This window comes from Leptonotus elevatus, chromosome 7, assembly GCF_054856555.1.
Source record: "Leptonotus elevatus isolate MCC_2025b chromosome 7, RoL_Lele_1.0, whole genome shotgun sequence".
Taxonomy (NCBI): domain Eukaryota; kingdom Metazoa; phylum Chordata; class Actinopteri; order Syngnathiformes; family Syngnathidae; genus Leptonotus; species Leptonotus elevatus.
In genome coordinates, this window is record NC_141245.1 from 24,497,871 (window position 1) to 24,519,969 (window position 22,099).

Below are 22,099 nucleotides of genomic sequence, written 5' to 3' on the forward strand. Positions count from 1 at the left end.
AACGAGTTCATTGTGCTCACCATTCGCACCAACGCCAAGGTACTCGTAAATACTCCAACAGCAATACAACAGATATTACGCAAGTGTTCACAGCGTATATAAGAGGGTAAAATCCAGCGACCGACCGTCATCGGGGTCCACGATGTCCACGCTGGCGGCGTCCGGGAATTCGAGGACGGCCATCACGGGCTCGGAGAGGACAATCTGGAAGGTCTCGGACACCTCGTACTCGCTATCTGGCAGGATGCGGACCTTCCAGGTGGCGGCGGTCTGACCCGGGTTGAACTGCACCTGCTTCTGAGCTTTGCCGCGGAAATCTTTGTCCTTGTGCGCCGTTCCGTCCTTGGTGCCGATGCCTTTGCAGAGGATGCAAACAAAGAGCGGTTACCTTAGCCTAATAGTTGATCAAATTGCATTTGATCATTTTCAGATAAGAGGGGGGGGGTAAAGTCGATTTTTGATGAATGACTTTGGCACTCATGCTATTTGGCTAACGCAGGGGGTCCTCGAGGGCCGGAGTCCTGCAGCTTTTTGGAGATTTCCCTCTTCCAGCGCAAGCTGATTCCAATCAACGGGATCGTGATCAGGCTTATGTAGACCTTGCTGATGAGCTGATCATATATCAGCTGTGTTGGAGAAGGGAAACATCCAAAAACTGCAGGACTGCGGCCCTCCAGGACCGAGTTTGCCCACCCCTGGGCTAACACTATGTTTTTGAATTTGAAAACGTATTTATTGTAGAATCTTTGTCATTATTTAAGAAAGCACCATTTATTGGAGGATTTAAGATTTAAGTTCCATTTATGTTTTATTTTGATATCATTAAAGTCAGATTTTAGTGACTCGAACCGTGTTCAAAAAGGGGAAAGTTTGTACACCCCTGCCTTAAAACCAGCGCATGTTCCGAACTGTGACTTTAGGGAATCTTTGAATGTCTCACGATTCAATTCCGATTTTTGGGTCAAAATGATTTTATTCTACATCAATTTTCGATTGAGAGCGATTTTTGCTTCAAAATGATTTTATTGACAATGATTTTTGCTTCAATCTATAGATGTGCAAGGAATTGTAATGATCTACTCCAGTCTGACTCGCTAATGCTAATTAGCGCGCTACTCGCGGCACTTTTATCATTCAAAGGAACGGCTCCACACTGCAAAAAAACATTGGAATAACTTGATGGTGACTTTTTCCTTCTACTCTCGAATGTGGCTACAACTTAACAGTGTATTAGACCGCGTGGAACCACACTGCCCCCGAGTGGCCAATTTGGGTACAACATGAACAGCGCTCCCAATAAAGGCACACACAAACAAAGGGAAGGCAGTATAAAATAATTGAAATGAAATCGATTTCGGGACATTGAAAATCGATTCTGAATCGTACTAAATGAGAATCGATTTTTTTGGGCCACACCCTTAGTTACAACCCTACAAGATTCTGATAACAGCTCCCGCCGTCTGTGTTGTTCCCCGCACTGCTGTCAGAACTGAAAGTAAAGTGCTTGATTACCCCGACAACATTTGTCAGATAAAAACACCAGCGGCTTCTCAACAGCTGACCGAGCCGTAAAACAAAGTCATCAATAAGACCGGGCGAAGGTCCCGGCGCCTCCATTGGTCAAAAGTTGGTCCGATATCTGCCCATCTTCAGTCCCAGGCGGCGCGTCTCAGATGGTTATGGTCGAGCTGAAGCCAATTATCCGTCTTCTCAGTCTGGAGCCCGTGTTTGACCTTCAGCGTGCGAGGCCGTTTGACTGTCGCCGTGACGCCGGCGGCGGGAGCGCCGAGGCCAGTAAAATGTCACACGCCGATTTCGTTGTCTCTTCTGAGTGAGCACACAACACGTAGCGGGGCTTTGGCAGTAAACATGGCGGCTCACCGCAGGGCAATTATTCCGGCTGCCACAAATGCACAAAAACAAGCAAACCAATGAATAAACTAAAGCTTGAACTTTACTGGCCGACTTGCTGTTGCTTTTTGGGCACGTGGTCGTCTACTCAATGTGATAAAACGTGTTCGTTTCTAAATTCAGATGCGGTGCTGGTGACCCAATTTCAGTGCACATTATTTTTTTTATTATTATTTATTATTCATTTATTTGTTTTAGCATGAAGGACAACACCCGTCCACAGAAGAATGTAGATACAATATAAATAAATGAGAGTAGGGATGGACCGATTATCGGCACCGATATTCAGCCATTTTGAAGAATCATATGGCCGATGACAGATCCATTTTTTTTTTTAAAGTGTTAACTTAAGGGAAATAATTCAAATGTATATTTTTTTATTTTCAGAGATGCTGCTGACCCTGGGAACTCTGCACCTTCTGTTCTTGTTTGAAATTAAAACAAAGATAAGTAAAAATGGAATTGAAATTTTAGAATATGTTATTTACTGTAGAAAACAATTGTTTACGTTTTTATTTAACTTTTGAAAACATGCTACTGCCCCTGGATTCCGGAACTTTTTGTATGTTTTTATAAAACAAAGACGTCTATTGACTAAGATTTTTTTTTTAACTCCCAATATTTTACAAACCCTAAAAGTTGCTTAATAAACAAAAATAAAAGAAAGAGCTGGAGTTTGTATTTTTTTTATGCCAATATTTTGGCTTTTAGTGAAAATAAATATCGGCTCCAAATATCGGTTATCGGCGTCCTTGACTACTAATAATCAGTATCGGCCCTTTGGAGGAGAAACTGGTTTGCCCGAAAGAAGTTTGAACACATTGACAACTCCGGCATACCTGTTGATCACACAAGCATAAATGTAGCCTTTACGGGCAAACAACCAAACTGAAATGCCTCATATCCATCTATTGATATCAAACCCGAGTGATTTAGGAAGGGAGTGGATGCAAACTTTCGCAGGATACAAAAGATGGAATTTTTGACTTTTGGAATAAGGTCATGCGAATAAAATAATAAAAACTATTTCTATCAGTTTAAATTGTTTTCCACTGTTGTTAACAAGAGTATGAAAACCTAGAAAAAAAATATTGTACAATTAGAGCAGATATAAAATTTGTGATTAATCGTGAGTTAACTAGCGAAGTCATGTGATTAATTACGAAAAAAAATTAATCGCCTGGCGGCCCAAATTTTTTAAATAATCTTTTCTTCTTCTTCTTATTCTTTAAAAAAAGATTAGACAACTTCCGCTACTTACATTTATTGACAAAAACTCAAACATGTTACGATTAAGCGTCATCTTGTGCTTAACACAACATTGTCATAGAAGTCGATTCAAGAAATTGCCTCTCCCGATGAAAACATGGTTCGAACAGTTTCCAACCAAATTTTGTGCTTGTGAAAGCGATGGTGTAATTCCATACGTTTCAAAGCATGGTTATCCTTCCCTGGACTCAAATGGCTATTTATTTAATTTTATTTTTTTCCTCATGGGTGGCACCAGTGCCCAAATTTCGGGGGGGGGGGGGGGGGGGGGGCTTGTCATGTTCAGGAACTACACATGTAAACGTTTTTCCAACATATCCAAATGACAAGGAGTTGACATAACTTGACTGTGCTTAAATGTATCGACCAAAACTGAAAAAATTGTACAATCACCCAATTCGAAGCTGGTACCGATTGGGTCATTCTCCTGAAAGACTTGAAAGACCAAATTCTGCCTGTTTGCGTCCGACCAAATTTGGTGCCATTTGGATCATGTTCAAAGGCCCAAAAGGGCAATTTCATTGACCTAAGAACAATGTTAATAATATTTAAAAAAAAAAATCAAAATTGCCAATCGTGCTCCAGCCGAAAGAAAAGAAAACGTTAAATAATTCCACTTGTAGAAGAAAGATGCTCAGGCTGTACACAGGAAATGCATACTTTGTTTGACTTTTCGGGAGACTATAACTGATTTATTCACCTGCTCTTTGAAATGAAAGCGAGGACTTTGATATGTAAGCAGAGAGAGGAAAGAAAGCGGCTCCCGCGCAGCCAAACGGAGATAAGACGGTCCATCTTAGCATCCCCCCCCCTCGAGGGGGGGGGTGGGGGGGGGAACGGATTCACATGAAACTTCAGCACACTTGCTGCATTGGCAGCGGCGACTCTCGAATGGCAACCCGGACCCGTTTCAAAAAAATCACACCGCGGGGGCGACACTTCATTTCAGCGAGGCGGCTAATTAGCCGAGTCGGCGGTCGTTCTTCACATGGAACGATGAGCGTAAATTATTGCGTGTTTGTACAAGCGGTAAAATCGAGTTCAAACTACAAAAAAATAATGTTTGATCATTTTCGTCGGGTCTGCAGATGTTTTGACCTTTTTGTTTGAAAAATATGTGTTATTTTCTTTACGGCGAATCACACTCTGGGGTAATGCAAAGGCCGCGCTCAATCGAGTGAGCGATGCGCAACATAAAAGGTTGTACGGCTGTTGAGGGGCTTGTAAGGACAAAATTGTTCCGACTTATCCCATTTCAACGTTTGTGATCTTTCCATCACCGGACGGCAGGTTTATTGTTCTCGCTTGTTCTCGTTCGCTCTTCATTGATCTGACGAGGGCGGCGGGACCGCAAAGGGCTCGTATGCCATATGGACAAGAAAAGTATTAAGACGCCGTTCGCCGGCAGGGATGTGAAAATGAAAGACGAAAAAAAAAGGCTTGGCTCTTTTTGCCGCTATAACAGCTTTCGTGCTTTTTGGGACAACTTTCCATTTGGGGTCATTTGTGAAGTCTGTTGCAAGACCAGAGCCAATTTTGATGTTCTTGCCACATGGATGACATTTTTTGTATTTCTTTTCTTTCTTACTATTTATTTTGTTTACATGTTGAAAATAAGGGTGTGAAAATGTGCGCATTCATTTTGACGCCATCGCACGGCGCTTCCTAGTCTTCTTCTTTTAAATTACCGGTAGATCACATCTTTATGGTGTATAGCGCCACCTGCAGGGGCGGAGTCCCCTCTCAATATTCGCAAAAGAAGAACAAAGACGGAAACGGGCATAAGTCGCATGTCCGTTTTGCGCATTTTCAGTGAATTTGCATAAAAAATTTGAAACAATTGGATGGAAACCTGACTACTAATGTCTTGCAAATGCAATTAGGCCATCTAGTGGCAGAAATATGACCTCAACACAGATAAATATCACACTTGTTTTTTTTTTTTTACAGTGCAGTACATCATTTTAATTTTAACTCAATTTTATGAATAATTATGAAAATATTGTATCTATGACAAAATGACGCACAAATATTTCTATAAATTTAACTTTTTTCCCCACTTTTATGTTAACAAGAATATGAAACTTAGAAAAAACATATTATTGTACATTTGGAACAGATATAAAATGTGCGATTAATTGTGAGTTAACTATTGAAATCATGCAGTTAATTACAATTAAAAAATAAATAAAATAAAAATAAATAATTTGACCTAAAGCGTTTCTCTGAGGAAATCCACACAAAGTTGTGTCCGACTGATTACTGATCAACTTGGATGGTGATAAACAAAATCTTGTCAAAAGTATTGGGACACACGGCGATCGATTCCAGCACGACGACGGGGAGAGAAAAGTAGTGGACCCACAGCATTTCTCTGAGGAACTCCACTTAATATTTTGTCAAGAATATTATTACTTTTAATGGAAATTGTGCAAAACAGTTTGTAGCATACGCTCTATATTAGCTTGTACACACGGACGAAGGATCTGAAATGAAAAAATGTTCCCCCACTTTCGAGCTGTAACAGCTTTTACTCCAACGGGAAAACTCGCAACACGATGTTGTTGTGTGTCCAAGGTAATCGTCTCTCACATCTCAAAAAAGTGTTTGATGAGCTTGTTCTTCCACACCAAAATCATCGAAGCGTGCCCCCCCGCGGACCAAATTAAAATGGTCCAAACTGTCTATAAATGGAGAGGATGAATTAATTGCGATTCAAGGGCAACTCAAGTTGTTTAGTGCAACCTCTTGACTGATCAATTGGATGATTAGAAGGAACGTTTCAATATTTGAGTCAATTTAGCAAATTTGAATGCGTGCAGCAGCCTGACTGTGTTTTGAATACAGAATGTGCGGCGAGTTCAAAGTGGACTTTATTTCATTTATAACGCAGGCATTAATAAAACAGCAAAGCCGTGCTCCAGATAATCATAACAATTTGATTTTCCGCCCACGTTCTTTATTTGCACATCCTTGTTTAGCTTTCATTTGTGAGCCTTTCACACGCGGGGGATCATCACGCAGTCTTTTCACTTGAAACATTCATTTCCATTTTTTTCCCTCACAAGTAATTAGAAATGAGCTTTTTTTTCAATTTCACACTCCGCATTCGCACCTTACTGTCTTGTCAGCCGCAATCTCCCGACGCATTTTTTTTTTAATGATCCACGCAGAGACGGTTGCTTTTAATTAAATTTTTTTTTCTTTTTTTTTTTTTAAGTTGCTTTTCATTTCAAACGGCGACTGAATTGCGGGGATGAGAAATTTGCATTATCGCCTCCAGAGTTGCATCGGCGCGAGGCCTTGAGGGAAGCTGCTAATGACGCCACGGGATCTGACCTTTTACATGAAGTCATTTAAACGATAGCGCCGCTTCATAGACGCTTAATGGTGACGCCGAAAAGGAAAAAAAAAAAACAAGCAGTGAATGCCTGGTAAACACCCGCTTGTTAACAGAGTCAATGAAAGCGACTCCAAATTGTCTTTGGCCTTTTTGTTTGTTTCCGTTCCAGCCGCTAAATTGCTCGGTGGGTGCGCGGTTTAGAACGATGCCGCCAATTGCAGGTGACCTCTCGCAGGTGACCTCTCGCAGGGACGTCCACCGAGCGCTATTGTGCAACCGCGGAGTAAATGGTGGCCCCGTAGAGAGGGGTCAAAGGTTGCGTATGTGTTGGAGTTGGGACAATATTTGCGGGCTCATAGAAAGCGCAAGCAGATTACTCGCGCAGAATCTAATGTGCATTGTGGCACCAAAATTATTATTTTTTTTTATTAACCCATTAATAACCCTGGAGAACCCAAGAACCCTTTTCTTCTTTGGAAAATTATGAATTATTCATTAAATGACTGCTATAAGGGCGGCACGGTGGCTGACTGGTTAGCGCGTCCGCCTCCCAGTGCAAAGGTTGTGAGATCAAGTCCGGGCTTCGGCCTTCCTGGGTGGAGTTTGCATGTTCTCCCTGTGCCTGCGTGGGTTTTCTCCGGGTACTCCGGTTTCCTCCCACATTCCAAAAACATGCATGGCAGGTGAATTGGACACTCCAAATTGTCCATAGGTGCGATTGTGAGTATGGTTGTTCGTCTCTGTGTGCCCTGCGATTGGCTGGCAACCAGTTCAGGGTGTACCCCGCCTACTGCCCGAAGCCAGCTGGGATAGGCTCCAGCAACCCCCGCGACCCTTGTGAGGACAAGCGGTACAGAAAATGGATGGATGGATGGATGGACTGCTATAAGTTCACTGAACACCAAAATATATGTTTTTTTCAATTTTGACCCTTTTTTTTTAACTAGCTCAGAGTTGCTAATTTATCAAAATATATATATATAAAACATACTCCTAGGCATTCTGCAACATGATATGAAATAGATTAACAAAAAAAAACAACACAATTTTACCATCTGTGATGGTTTGCTGAGAAGATGTTTTTGTTTGGATTGATTTCCAGCTCAACAAAATTGGCATGTTGCCGCCATCTTGTTGCCGCCATCTTGTTGCCAGCCATCTTGTCACCACTCTGGCTCATGTAAGTGCAATATTCATCCACTAGATGACCCCATGCAGGGGTCAGAAGTGGCACTCTGGACTTTTGAAGTTAAATTTGTAAAAAAAAAAAAAAAAAAATAGGTCTTTGTTATTTGAGTAGCAGAATTTATAGGGGCCAAATTTGACCCCGTGGGTTTTCCCACGTCACGACCGCGCTTTTACCGTTAGAGCCCGGGAGAGCTGATACGTCATTTTGTTTCGTTCCTTCGGTCTCTTAGCTGATGAAATGCATCCGAATATAACGCGAGAGGGCGACGCGGGCCTCGTGAGCGCGTCCTGGAATTTTATTTGAGCATTTACAGCCGAGCTGGATTGGCGGGAGTTACGACATAAATGACGCGATTGACGACGGCGCGGGAGGAATTCGAAGCGGTGCGACAGGAGACGACGACGGTGACATGCGGCTAAGAAATAATGTTTGCAGACGATGAGGGATGTTGAAAATTTCCACGGCTTTGTAAACGGAATGGGCGACGAATAATTACCACTCGATTTCCCCGAGGTTATTACAAATGCGCTTCAGTGTTGAAGGTAAATAAATATACACGGTTGTTTGTTGATTTGAAAAAAAAAAACATATATTGAAGATTTATGATAATAAACGGAATTATGTTTCTATATATATCTCAATTATTTCTTGGCATTACAATATTGTTAAATTTCAGATTTTTGGCATAGGTTTTAGAGGTAAGTTATTTTAGACACTAATTAGTAAACATCATTATTTTAAGTAAGCCCGCTTTGTTGATACTTGATAGCTTAAAATGCTTCGGCGCAGAACGGATTTGTGCCTTGAGATTTTTACGTCTAAAACGCGCCATGGCTCAATCACAGTTTGAGAAACGCCAACGATCTGGCTGGTGACTTACTAACGAAGGAGGTCTCCCCCAGGTACCCTCGCCGCTTCAGCGCCACCTCCAGGAACTTGAGCTCCTCGTCCACCACGTAGCGGCTCCGCTCCAGTGAGATCCAAGCCCAGTTGAGACGGAACTGCTGGTTCCTTAGTTTGTTGCCGCCTGCAAAGCCAAAAGAATTTTATGAATAATTATGAAAATATTGGGGTGTGAAAATTAGCGCATTCATTTTGACGCCATCGCACGGCGCTTCCTAGTCTTCTTCTTTTAAATTACCGGTAGATCACATCTTTATGGTGTATAGCGCCACCTGCAGGGGCGGAGTCCCCTCTCAATATTCGCAAAAGAAGAACAAAGACGGAAACGGGCATAAGTCGCATGTCCGTTTTGCGCATTTTCAGTGAATTTGCATAAAAAAATTGAAACAATTGGATGGAAACCTGACTACTAATGTCTTGCAAATGCAATTAGGCCATCTAGTGGCAGAAATATGACCTCAACACAGATAAATATCACACTCTTTTTTTTTTACAGTGCAGTACATCATTTTAATTTTAACTCAATTTTATGAATAATTATGAAAATATTGTATCGATGACAAAATGATGCAGCCATATTTCTATAAATGTTACTTTTTTCCCCACTTTTATGTTAACAAGAGTATGAAACTTAGAAAAAACATTTTATTGTACATTTGGAACAGATATAAAATGTGCGATTAATTGTGAGTTAACTATTGAAATCATGCAGTTAATTACAATTAAAAAATAAATAAAATAAAGTAAACAAAATAAATAATTTCACCTAAAGCCATATTTCTATAAATTTGACTTTTTTCCCCACTTTTATGTTAACAAGAGTATGAAACTTAGAAAAAACTTTTTATTGTACATTTAGAACAGATATAAAATGTGTGATTAATTGTGAGTTAACTATTGAAATCATGCAGTTAATTACAATTAAAAAATAAATAAAATAAAGTAAACAAAATAAATAATTTGACCTAAAGCGTTTCTCTGAGGAAATCCACACAAAGTTGTGTCCGAATGATTACTGATCAACTTGGATGGTGATAAACACAATCTTGTCAAAAGTATTGGGACACACGGCGATCGATTCCAGCACGACGACGGGGAGAGTTCAAACTTGCAGAGAAAAGTAGTGGACCCACAGCATTTCTCTGAGGAACTCCACTTAATATGTTGTCAAGCATATTATTACTTTTAATGGATATTGTGCAAAACAGTTTGTAGCATACGCTCTATATTAGCTTGCACACATGGACGAAGGATCTGAAATGAAAAATGTTCCCCCACTTTCGAGCTGTAACAGCTTTTGAGACGGAACTGCTGGTTCCTTAATTTGTTGCCGCCTGCAAAGCCAAAAGAACGCAACACAAACACTATCAATGCACAGTTTGACGCCATTTGCGCGCTTCGGGTGACAATTACAAGGCACGTATCGACACGCAAAGCATTCCCGCTCATGGAGAATTCCGAGTCGCCATTGAATGCACGTTTTTGGGAGGTCGGAGGAAACCTCCCGCGCGATAAAGCGCTTTTGAAGAGCACTACTTTGTGAGCCTTTGAGTGCCTGTGGGAGGGATGAAGGGCGGCCAAGGTTCGGAGGATCCGACTGCTTCACTTCTAATTAAGATAAAAAAAAAAAGGTGTGGGTTTCCCGTCTGAACTGCTTCCCTTCATCCTGGCCTTTTGAAGCGGCTTTCAAAGACGCATCCTACAGTTCTCCAACCAGGTGAAATGTTACATCAATGGAGCAGAAGTTGATAGAAAAATAGTGAGGAAGATTTTTTATCTTCATCCAATATGTTTTATACTTTATATTTAGCCTCAACAACAAAAAAAATCAACGCAACAGGTTCCATTACTCTTTCTAAGTTGTGACAATTTATTTGAATGGTGTTGAACCAGCAAACAATATTACGTTGGATGAAATAGCTTTTCCTCTTCAGTAAAATATTTTCAAGTACTGCTTACTTGTTGTCAAAAGGACACATTTTTAAGTTGTTAAACTCAAAAAATGCGTTACGACAACTGACTTTTTCATTCATTTTATTTTCATTTAACATTTATTTAACCAGGTTGGTCCCATTGAGATTAAAAACCCCTTTTTCAAGAAAGACCTGGTCAAGACATACAATACAGAGTGAAAAAGAAAAAAAAAGAAAAAAGTACAACACTTTGGATTAAATGATCAATAAAATTGTTCAAACAGCCAAGCTAAAAACATCGACACTGTATGGAAGCTGTTTCCATGTCTTTCAATTTAGATTTAAAAAGGACACCAGTTCTTTGAGCTTTAAGTCATTTTGCAGAAGATTCGAGGCTAATAGTGCCGAGTACACAAAAGCTTTTTTTTTTTAAACTAATTTCTGTCCGTACAAGCATATGTGGCAAATCCAGATCCATAAAGTAAAAACCCTGTCACAGTTTGGCTATAACCCCATGTGCTAGCTAGCTAGCTAGCTAGCTAACTCCCTGGCTAGCTCCCATGGTACTCGTTTACCTGCTAGGGAGCTAGCTAGCTAACTCCCTGGCTAGCTCCCATATGGTACTCGTTTACCTGCTAGGGAGCTAGCTAGCTAACTCCCTGGCTAGCTCCCATGGTGCTCGTTTACCTGCTAGGGAGCTAGCTAGCTAACTCCCTGGCTAGCTCCCATGGTGCTCGTTTACCTGCTAGGGAGCTAGCTAGCTAACTCCCTGGCTAGCTCCCATGGTACTCGTTTACCTGCCAGGGAGCTAGCTAGCTAACTCCCTGGCTAGCTCCCATGGTACTCGTTTACCTGCTAGGGAGCTAGCTAGCTAACTCCCTGGCTAGCTCCCATGGTGCTCGTTTACCTGCTAGGGAGCTAGCTAGCTAGCTAGCATCAATGGCTAAAGCCAAACTGGGGCAGGGTTTTTACTCTACTTTACTGGAAGTGATGCGTCAAGCTCCGGCAAGCAGCCTAAATAAATAACTGCTTCCTTAAAGTCGACACACACACACAGCAAAAAAGGCAGCGACGGCTGAGGGAAAGATGAGGACCCGGGTACGCGTGCACCGTCAGACATCTGGCAGCTTGGAAAAGAGCGCCAAGGCAAAAAAAGTGTTGCAAGGTTCATTGGATTGCCGCTGTTTGTGTTCAGCATGACTGAGGTTCTCTCGCCTCATCCCAACCCCGACCTGGACGTTCCGGTCAGTAAATCAGCCACCTCGCAACTGTTTCCATTTCCTCCCCGGCGTGCGCACATTCAAGATGCTGACATGGAGCGCTCTATTAGCTTCTCAAGCGTGTTTATAGGAGTGTGCGCCTTCTCCCATTTCTTTCCTTTTGACCTGCGTGCCTCCTCAGGCAGTCCAAGAAAATATTAGAAAAAAAGGGCAAAAGCTACTGCGGACGTGTTTGTAAATCGTTTCAACACCTCCCTTGAGGGCAGCTGCAATCACCGAGCCTCAAAAAATCGAATGGCATTCAAATACAATTAAAGTAGCAAGAAGTAATGAACGGAACCTGACATCCCCTTTTTTTTAGGGCCAATCCTGGAAATCCTTAGTCACCGTGTACCACCATATTAGAAGGCATATTTCAAATCCGTACACAATCACCAGAATTTGGTGAGATTTCTAAAAAAAAAAAAAAAAACATGATTCATTCTTTGAAAGAAAAATAAACACAGTGATTCCTAAAGGGCCCAATCAAAAATCATGAATCATATTCTCTCACTTGAGATATTTTCTCATCAATATTTTCTCACTTCCCGCAACCTCGGATCTTAAGAGCTTATTATTTTGGAAGAATAAAAAAGGTCTAATAAAAAAAAATAAAAAATCATTGCAAGCGTCCCAAGCGAGTTGCACGGTTTGTTCGACTGTGAATCTTTTGACAAATGGGCAAACGTAGCAATCGCTGGCACGATGAACGCTTGCTTAATCAGTGGATATCTTGTCCCCGATATATAAAAGAAAGCAAAGGACCCGGTTGGATGCTCAAGGAACACAATCCACCCCCCCCCCCCCCCCCTACTCACCTTCGTGCAAGCGCTAATGGCCTTCATCGGGCAAATAAAGAAGACACGAAGCTCTAATTAGGCCAAAAAGGCTACAGAGGCCATGAAGCATTATTATTTTTTTCTTCCTTTCAACAATTTACAATCATCTCTTCTGTCAACCAAAGACGATGAATTATCTCTGCGCGGTTTCACTTTTCCGCGAAAGGCATGATTCTCTCTAAGCAGGGAAAGTTCCTGACATCATCTTTTGTGATGAGCAAATTATCACGTCAAAAGCTGCGAACGGACTCAAACTTGAGTCACGGAGCGATCGAAGAATAATTATATTGTAAAGAGCTCCCCCTTTTCTTGATTCTGGGTCTTAATAGCTATTTTCCACGTGCGCTCAGCCATCAAATGACAGCCATTATGAAGAGTCCGGTTCATCGGGTGCAAATTCATCGGCGTCCAATCGCTCGCACCGATTCCGCTCCTCGACTCTCGCACGAGGGTCTATTTGTCTATTCTGCCCATCACCTTCTCCTTTAAAACAACAACAACAACAATGCATCTAAATTCATGCCTATGCTTGTTTTTTTAAACGCTCCACTCACCTTTTTTTAAGGGGTGTCAAAATGAGTGTGTTCATTTTGAGTTAATTTAATGTTCCTCTTACGCCACTAATTAACGCACAATTAATGCCCCCCCTCCCCTGCAACAGCTCTTAATATGAAAAGAAAAATGCACTGAGCTGTCACCAATGTCTGACAAATGCATTGATGCCATCTAGTGGCAGAAAAATGACCTCAACACAAATCAATATCACACTCGTTTTTTTTTTACAGTACAGTACATCTTTTTAATTTCAACTCAATTTTATGAATTATTATGAAATTACTGTATCAATGATGCAGCCATATTTCTATTAATTGTAACAATTTTTTTTCACTTTTATGCTAACAAATGTATGAAAACTCAGGAAAAAATTATATCGTACATTTTATTGTACATTTAGAACAGATTAAAAAAAAAAGTCAATTAATTGTGAGTTAATTATTGAAGTCATGCGATTAATTACCATTAAAATTTTTGACATGAACAAAGTCGAACCTTGCCGTGCAGGCTTCAACTCAGTGGTGGCTTGCGGGGGCTCCCTGTGTGTTCCGCAACCCTGAAAAACAGGTGACCCGAGTATGACAGGATCACCCCATATCCCCCAACCACCCCCCTCCCCCCCCATGCGGATTAACGTTAGCTGCACAGGCCGGCGGTAAAACGCGACAGATTTGATCGCTGAGTCGTGAAAGGAAGCGAGCAGCGGTAATGGAAAAAAAATTGAGAAGTCCAAATTCACACACTTTGCAGGACTTCACACGCAAGGATGAGTGCAGGCGGCTTAAAGAAGTCGAGGAAGACATTTTACGACCCTTTTTAAGGCCACTTTGATCAAATATAAGAGCTCACATTAACAATAATGTGAGCACGTCGCAAACAGCTCGCTAAGCCAATAAAGTCCATGAATTACAAGGTCGCTTTCGGGTAAACCCCCCGAAAATGTAGAACCTTGACTTTTGAGTTGAATCTATTCCATGACAACACTCACAACTCAAATCACTGATTACTAGTTATTTTTAATACGAAAAAAAAGGAGGGTGTGATATTCTACTGAAAAGATTGAAGTGTTATTTGTTATTTGACGTGTCTTCGCATTTTTGACACTTTTTTTTTTCTATTAAAGGTTCTTGCCAAATCTTGTAAGTAAAATCCACTTCAACATCTTTTATTTGCCCCACACTGAACTTTAAAACAAAAAGTGACAGCAACGCCAGTTGCTAATATTTGAAAATAGAAATTCACACGGCCTTCCTGTTACTACACTGTAAAAAAACAACAACAACAGCTATTGTACTACATGACACATGACTCAATTCCCATCTAATCCACAAGCAGTTCATTTATTTATTTTTTTGCTTCTTATAGCAAATAATTGATGTTAAAAGTTGACATGAGCAAACATTAACTTTGAGTTTGGGTTTGGGTTGCAGAGGCCGCCTTTGGATGGTGAATTATTGGTCGGTGAGTGGGGAGCACACGGTTCCGGTTTCCACAGAAACGCTTCACTCCTCCGGAATTCTCTCCATTTTAGACGAGCAGTCGAGTGCGCTTGAAACGGGGCCGCCCCATCTCGCTGAGCGTTAATCTTTCACCGGCGCTTTGTGAACAATATTTGCATTTCCAGCGCCGGCTGCGGCAGAACCCACATGACCCCCCAACCTGCCGTTGTTGCAAATCTTTCACATCTCACGCCGGGCACATTCATTTGGATAAGACGCCATTTTGAGTCACGGGGTTCTTCGTAACGGTGCGCTCAGCCCAAAAAAACATGGCGGCCTTAAAACGTGCATTTTAAACTTTCGATGGTCCATCCACGTGAATGAGAGCGTTAACGCTTGTTTCTCATCATGGGCCTGTGATTGGCTGGCGACTGGTCGAGGATGGACTCCGCCTCTTACCCAAAGTTCCGCTGGAATAAACTCCAGCAATGGAAAATTGATGGATGCTGATTACAGTCAGTTTATGACGGCGTATTAGGGCCACGTGTAAATATATATTTTTTGGGTGGGGGCAATATTCGGAGGGAAAAAAAAAATCGCAAATTTGCGAGTTTATGAAGTGGTAGATTTGCGAGAAAAAAACTATTACATTATATATATATATATATATATATATATATATATATATATATATATATATATATATATATATATATATATATATATATATATATATATATATATATATATATAAAATGAAAAGGCAGGATGGAGACAAATTCTTTCTTAATTTTAACTTTACTCGTAATACAAGCCAAAAGTTTGGACACACCTTCTCATGCAATGCATTTTCTTTATTTTCACGACTATTTAAATTGTAGATTCTCACTGAAGGCATCAAAACTATGAATGAAAACATGTGGAATTATGTATTTAAAAAAAAAAAGGGTGAAATAATTGAAAAGCTGTTTTATATTCTATTTTTTTTTCAAAATAGTCACTCTTTGCTCTGATGATTATTATTATTTTTTGCACAGTTTTGGCATTCCCTCGATGAGTTTCAAAAGAAGTCACCTGAAACGGTTCCAAGAGTGTGCAAAGCAATAATCAAGTCAAAGCATGGCTATTTTGAAGAAACTAGAATCTAAAACATGTTTTTTTTTTTTTTGTTAAGTACATAACTCCACGCGTTCATTCTTAGTTTGGATGCCTTCAGTGAGAATCTACAATGTAAATAGCAATGAGAGCCGGCGAACGCTAACCGATCACAAGCTAGCATATTTTAGGCAAATGCAAGCGAATGACGGAGAGCAGCAGATTTTTACACATCAACTTAGCTACTTTGCACAAAGAAAAAAATGCCAAAATGTATGAATGTGTTAATAATAATTCGGGAAACATAAATGTACAAGTCAATATTTCTTTTACCAAATGAACTTAAATGCTTGAACCTCCTTCGCAAAGTGAGGCATCGTTGTCGCTGTCAACGCTTCGAAAGAGCGAATGCGGTCAAAGACATTACTATCTTCTTATTCATAAACCGACCGAAAAGTATTGGCGAGCAGGACGCTACGTGTATTTCTCACAAATTTTTTTCAAAATTTTTCACTTTGTAAAGTGGCAAATTTGCGACTTTATGGAGTGGCAAATTTGGAATATTGCCCCCGCCCTCAAAAAAAAAAATATATATATTTTTATACGTGGCCCTAATACGCCGTCGTAGTTTCCTACCAAATAACTACTTTAAACTAATTAAAAAAAAAAAGAAGGTCAATTTGACCTGCAACATAACACAGGAGGATCAAAAGAACAAATGCCTCATGCACCTTAACCTTAATCTGCCTTGTTGCTAAAAACCCCCCCAGTACAAAAAATGCAGAGTGTGAACTTGGTGCACTAACACGGTGGGCGTATGACGAGCGACAGAATCCTTTAGAGAGCGGGCCAAGGAATGCGGGGTCCTGGGCCGTGCCAGCTCGGTGACCCCCCCCCCCCCCCCCCCCCCTCGTACCGTCCCTTCCCTCTCTTTGTAGACGGTCCTTATTTGGTCATCGTCGAGCATCCCCAGTGGACCTTTCATTTGCGGGTCGAGCCGGGCAGACACGGCGGCGCGCCGTTTAGGCCCGGATAAATTGGGACGCCGGCCAAACAGACGCAATACTAAAAATACGTCACGTTCGAATGGCGTTTGCATGCTTAAAAGTTTCCCGTGACAGGCGCTAAATAGCCGAGCGCGGCGCTGATGGATGAGTGTAAACATACTGGCGGCGGAGGGGGGGGGATGTTTAGTCGACGCGGAGGTTCGGACCCGAGCAAATGGGTCGTAATTGCCGGCTGACAAAAGGATGTTGGTGTTGTGACCGCCTCCATGCCAAAACCGGCAGCGTTGCGATTGCCATGGAAGTGGAGTCACGTGACTCTTTATCAGTTCATTCAAATTCTGACGGCAGCCGGTTCCCGCATAACTAATTTTGTCCTCAGTTTAAGTCTTTCGCTATGCGACGCAACATTACGGTAAATAAAAGTAAGAAAATCACTTCTAGGGCATAAAATATCAAATAATGACTTCTTGAGTATTCTTACTGCTGATTAAACTATTTAATTTTGTCTGCTTTATAACCTTGAACCCTCAAATGCTGCAAGTTCTGTATAAAAAAATATATATATATCTTATAGGAGAAGTTACATTTTTGAGATCAAACTTATTCTGCCGGCCTGCTTTTGTTCTTTGATTCTTGTATTATATAATTATTAATTAAAATTGAACTTACAAAAATTTCCTTTTGGAAAGGTTTCGTTTATCATTATTCATCCAACAAATTAATTGATATTTGGCGGGCCTTAACGTGTCCCAAAACTCATTAATTTTTGCAAGAGACTGGCAAAAATGTTTGTACTTTTGGGTTCGAATCATTGGCAAGCCTCTCCGCAAGTTTCAGGAAGTAAAAGTGAAGTCAAGTACAAATGTTTCTTTATAATAATATGTTGTATGTACAACGAGCCTAACCACAATATTCTGACCATATTATATTTGTGGAATATGAATTAAGCAGAAAAACAGCATTTTCCATTTTTTGCCAGGCGGGTTCAGGTAACGACCGTCACAGCTCACCTGTTTTCTGTGTTTGGTCATGTGACCTTCGCAAGCCAAACCCTTGGACACTGTGATGTCATTTTCAGTCCGCAGCAAGTAAGCGGTACAATTTTTGTAAATACTTTTTTTTGAATGATTGATTATTTCAAATATTCAACATTTTTTCAATACGCGACTAAGTGACAATAATCAAAGAAAGAAAAGAAAAATCAAGAGGAAAAAGACGATAGAATTGACTTGACTCTGGCAACCCCATGGAAAGTTGGTAAAAAAAAAAAAAAAATCACCTCTCGCCACCAATTTCACCGATCGACACCACGTCTATCGTAACCGCACGCACCAAAACAGGAAGTAGTCCACATTGGTTTCAAGCAGCCATTTTGCGTGACTTCCAAATAAGCCCGAATGGGAGGCAGCGATTCTCAACAAATGGGCGACGCAAAGTTGCAAAGCATTTTAGCCAACGTCATTCATAATGTGTCAGAGTTTGCTTATCATTTGGATGAAATTATTTATTTATTTATTTATCTATTTAAGAAAATAGCTCACACCACCAGTTTCTACAATTCACACACAAATTTTTTTTGGACATGACTATCATAACAGGGCGTACAAATTGAAAATAGGGTTAGCTAGGCTAGCTGGGGCTAACCCTAACCCTAACCCCAGAAATTGAACAGGACGTCGGCCATTTTGTTTTAAAGCTGGGCTGAATTCCAGGGCGAGTGGATCACCAAACTTCGAAAGAATGTGTCCAACTTTAACTCAAATTAATTGAAATGAGACCAAATCTTACTGTAAATCGTGAAGTCTCATTTCATGATTTCATGTGGGAGGAGCAAAGTTTCATGATCATTGCGCGGCTCGACCATTAAAAGGAGGTTCGGGACATTCATCGCTGCCGGCAGCTTTAATTAGGATTGCTTCGCTTTATGACTTAATAAATGTGATTAAAAAAAAAATACCACAGCAGGACAAGTAAGTGCACAGAGCTCACACAGGTGCAGTACTTTTTTAAAAAATTATTTTTTATTCCCTACTAAATAATCATGTATGGCTGTCAGGAGACTTTATGAAGTAATAATAGTAAGTCTAAATCCCCATTTAAATAAAATCCATACTAACCGCCGCTAATCCCGGCCCGGGCTATATTTTGATGGAATGTTTTCATTCAATAAAGCACCAGAGCGCGCGCGCGTGCCTTTCAGCAGTCCAATTAAGGTGGAGGGGGGGATAAGATAATCCTGTCGAAGGAAGGAAAGCGCGAGAGCGAGCTATATGGTCTAATCACCCTGAGCCTTGTATCAGCGCTAATGAGAGGGGAGTGGAAAAGATTTACAACCGCGATCATTTCACACACACACACCCCTAAAACCCGCTTTTCCAGCATCCAGCGCGGCGTGCCGTAAATTGCAGCCCCCTTGCGGGGAGAGCGCAACGGGGGGCCGCGACCTGTCTGCTCATTCCGAGGCGGCCCTGGAGGTGCCTTGCGAGGAAGGCCAAAGGCGCCTCGCAACAAAAAAAGGGCGGGGTCAGGGAGGCGTGCGAGGCTTAGAGCGAGTCGGGCTTTGCTCTCAGCAGGGAAAGTTCTTTGAGATGAACGCGGAGGTGCTTTGGCCCCTTCATACATGAGAAGGATCATAAGGAGCACAAAAAAGGGGGACTCTATTTTGGTGCCCGGTCCGCCACGAGGCGCGGTCTAAATCTGCGCAGGGGCAGGCTAGACTAAGTTTGGAGATTTTTGCAGACACGTGCAAAAAACAAAATGAAGTGGCTCTTTTGAGTTGTGGGTTTGAAACATATCCGCTAAGGGGGAAATCACTGCTAAGTTAAATAATGTTTTTTTTATTTATAGATTATTTGTATATTAATTTTTGCAATGGTAGCCATCGTACAAAAATAAATACAAAATTCTGGTAGTGCCAATTCTTCTTCTTCTTTTTTTTCAGGACCACAAAGTCGAAGCCCTTGACTGAGCACAGCAGTCTTGAGAAAATTCCCAAGGCTCTTATTTCAAACGGGCCTCCTTTTATGCGCATCCCAGGAGACTTTAAAGGCAAAGGAAATCGCGTATGAGGGCGATTGTAAGGAAAAGGTCGAGCCGTCCTGGCTCTGCCTCAGAATGGCCTCATTTGATTTGATGTTTTTTGGATTCGTTGGGGTCTGGATGTTTCTTGGGTTGGGGAGGAGTTCTGGTGGGGGGGTGTCTGGTCGGTGCTGGATTTCACCTTCCTTGGTTTTCTTTGGTCCCCTCGGGTCTCCTGGTGTTCGGTTTAGGTGAACGGTATGGGATTTTTTCTAATAGGTTTTTGGTGAGCTAACAAATACACACACGCACGCACGCACATACACATACTCACCCGCACACACAAAAAAAATAAAAAATAAAAAAATAAAAAAATAAAGAGCAATGATGATGACATTTCCGAATGAACAATGCTGAGCTCTTAAAAAAAGAAAAGAAAAAAGAAAAAAAATGGCCTCATTTGATTTTATGTTTTTTGGATTTGTTGGGGTCTGGATGTTTCTTGGGTTGGGGAGGAGTTCTGGTGGGTGGCCCGGTGGGTGGTGTCTGGTCGGTGCTGGATTTCACCTTCCTTGGTTTTCTTTGGTCCTTCCTCGGGTCTCCTGACGGCGGTGTTCGGTTTAGGTGAACGGTATGAGATTTTTTCCAATAGGTTTTTGGTGAGCTAACAAATACACGCACGCACGCACGCACGCACGCACGCACGCACATACACATACTCACCCACACACACAAAAAAAATAAAAAATTAAAAAATAAAGAGCAATGATGATGACATTTCCGAATGAACAATACTGAGCTCTTAAAAAAAAAAAAAAAAAAAAAAAAAAAAAAGAATGGCCTCATTTGTCTTCTCAAAGAACCCGCGCAAAATAAAACTCAGGAAAGTTCTTAGGCGGTTTGTGTCAAGTCATTGAGGAAACGGTTCAGGTAGCCAACTGTTGCGACAGAAATGAAAACAGCGCACAGATGTATTCTGTACTCGCGACTTGACGCAAGCGTGCCGGCATTTTCACGCTTGATCCCGCTGGCGCCGCCTGCGAGCGATTGTTGTGAGGAATAATTCACGGCACCTCTGGGATGAGTGCGACGCCTCGTCTTGTGGGTTTCCGATTTGCAGCCAGGAGGAGCACAACGTGTTCCTCTCTCTAAGCACATCATTAGCGTCCATTAAGTTCAGATCGGGGCGGACTTATTCCAAAGTAATATCCTGCTTTTAGGTTAGCGGAAAGACGCGGAAGCAGACGAATCTCCGTTCACGGAGCGCAAAGATCAACGTGACTTTCTTACGGCGCGTTTGAATCATTTGCATTCCCCCCCCGCGTCTCGGCTGCAGGAACTCGTGTTTGGGCGGGATAATAAGCGAGAAATTAAAACGCGTCCTTATCTCCTGTGTCGCTGGGAAAGTGAACGCATGGATCACTTAGCTGAGTTTCAGCTTGGAAGTTTTTTGGGGGGGGGGAGGTTCAAGATTGCGACGGGTGAACAGATATCATTTAAGAGCGTCAGAGAACAATAACACAAAATCGATTGGACCTTCAACAAGACGTACAATCTTGGAGAGACAGAGAGAGAGAGAAATTCCTGCTCATATTGTTCCACTCCGGTCCTGTAGGTGGCAGTAATACAATGAACAGGGTTACGTTCCACAACAACTCACTAATGGTCAAAATGTGCGATATAGAGTGAGTGTGCTCATTGCGTTTATGCGCTGTACTGTTCTGCCGGCATTCAATAAATGGCTGCAAAATGGCTCTCCTTTCCCACGTGTGAGGGCATTACGGCAAGCAAGTGTACTGTAAAAATCCGCAAAAAAGGATCGCAGCAAGCAGGGATTCCAACGGCAGACAAATGAGGTACGCAACAAAATATGTAATACGTAATAAAACTTCCTCCTCACAATCTTAGAATTCAAATGGACCAGTACTAAACTTTCTCAAATAATGGAGCAAACTGGCTCTCGCACCGCTTTACGAGCACCAGCTAGCTCAATTCAACTTTGTCGAAAAGCAGTGCATTAAATTTCAAGGAGAAATGAATTTCACAGTTGAGTCATGCTGGCATCGATTCAAGCGTCTGAATCAAAACGTGACCTTGCCAGCAAACGGAATTCTCGCAGTATTTGTGAGTTCACAAACTCCGGAGAAAACATTTTGGACCGCTCGCTCCCGCTGGTACGTTTGCGGCCGACCTTTTTTTTAGGTGGGACCAATCAGGCGACCAAGAAGCGCCGATGGCGGTGGGGGGGGGGGGGGGGGGGAAGGGGGGGGGGACAAACAAACAAACCTAACAGACGAATGGACGCTGCAATTAATTTTGTTCTCGCATATTTACTCACCATTTCCTTGAGAATTTTTAA

The 22,099-nt window shown here is 41.7% G+C and overlaps 1 protein-coding gene across 1 annotated transcript in view; it reads right to left on the reverse strand.

Annotated features, from left to right (window-relative positions):
• Window positions 1–22,099, reverse strand: part of frem2b (FRAS1 related extracellular matrix 2b) — a 97,869-nt gene that overhangs the window by 48,417 nt on the left and 27,353 nt on the right. Inside the window, exons 3-4 of the mRNA XM_086080436.1 lie at window positions 8,593–8,739; window positions 126–356 (exon numbers count right to left, since the gene is read on the reverse strand). Of these exons, the coding sequence (XP_085936562.1) occupies window positions 126–356; window positions 8,593–8,739 (378 nt within the window). The remainder of the gene's footprint in view (window positions 1–125; window positions 357–8,592; window positions 8,740–22,099) is intronic.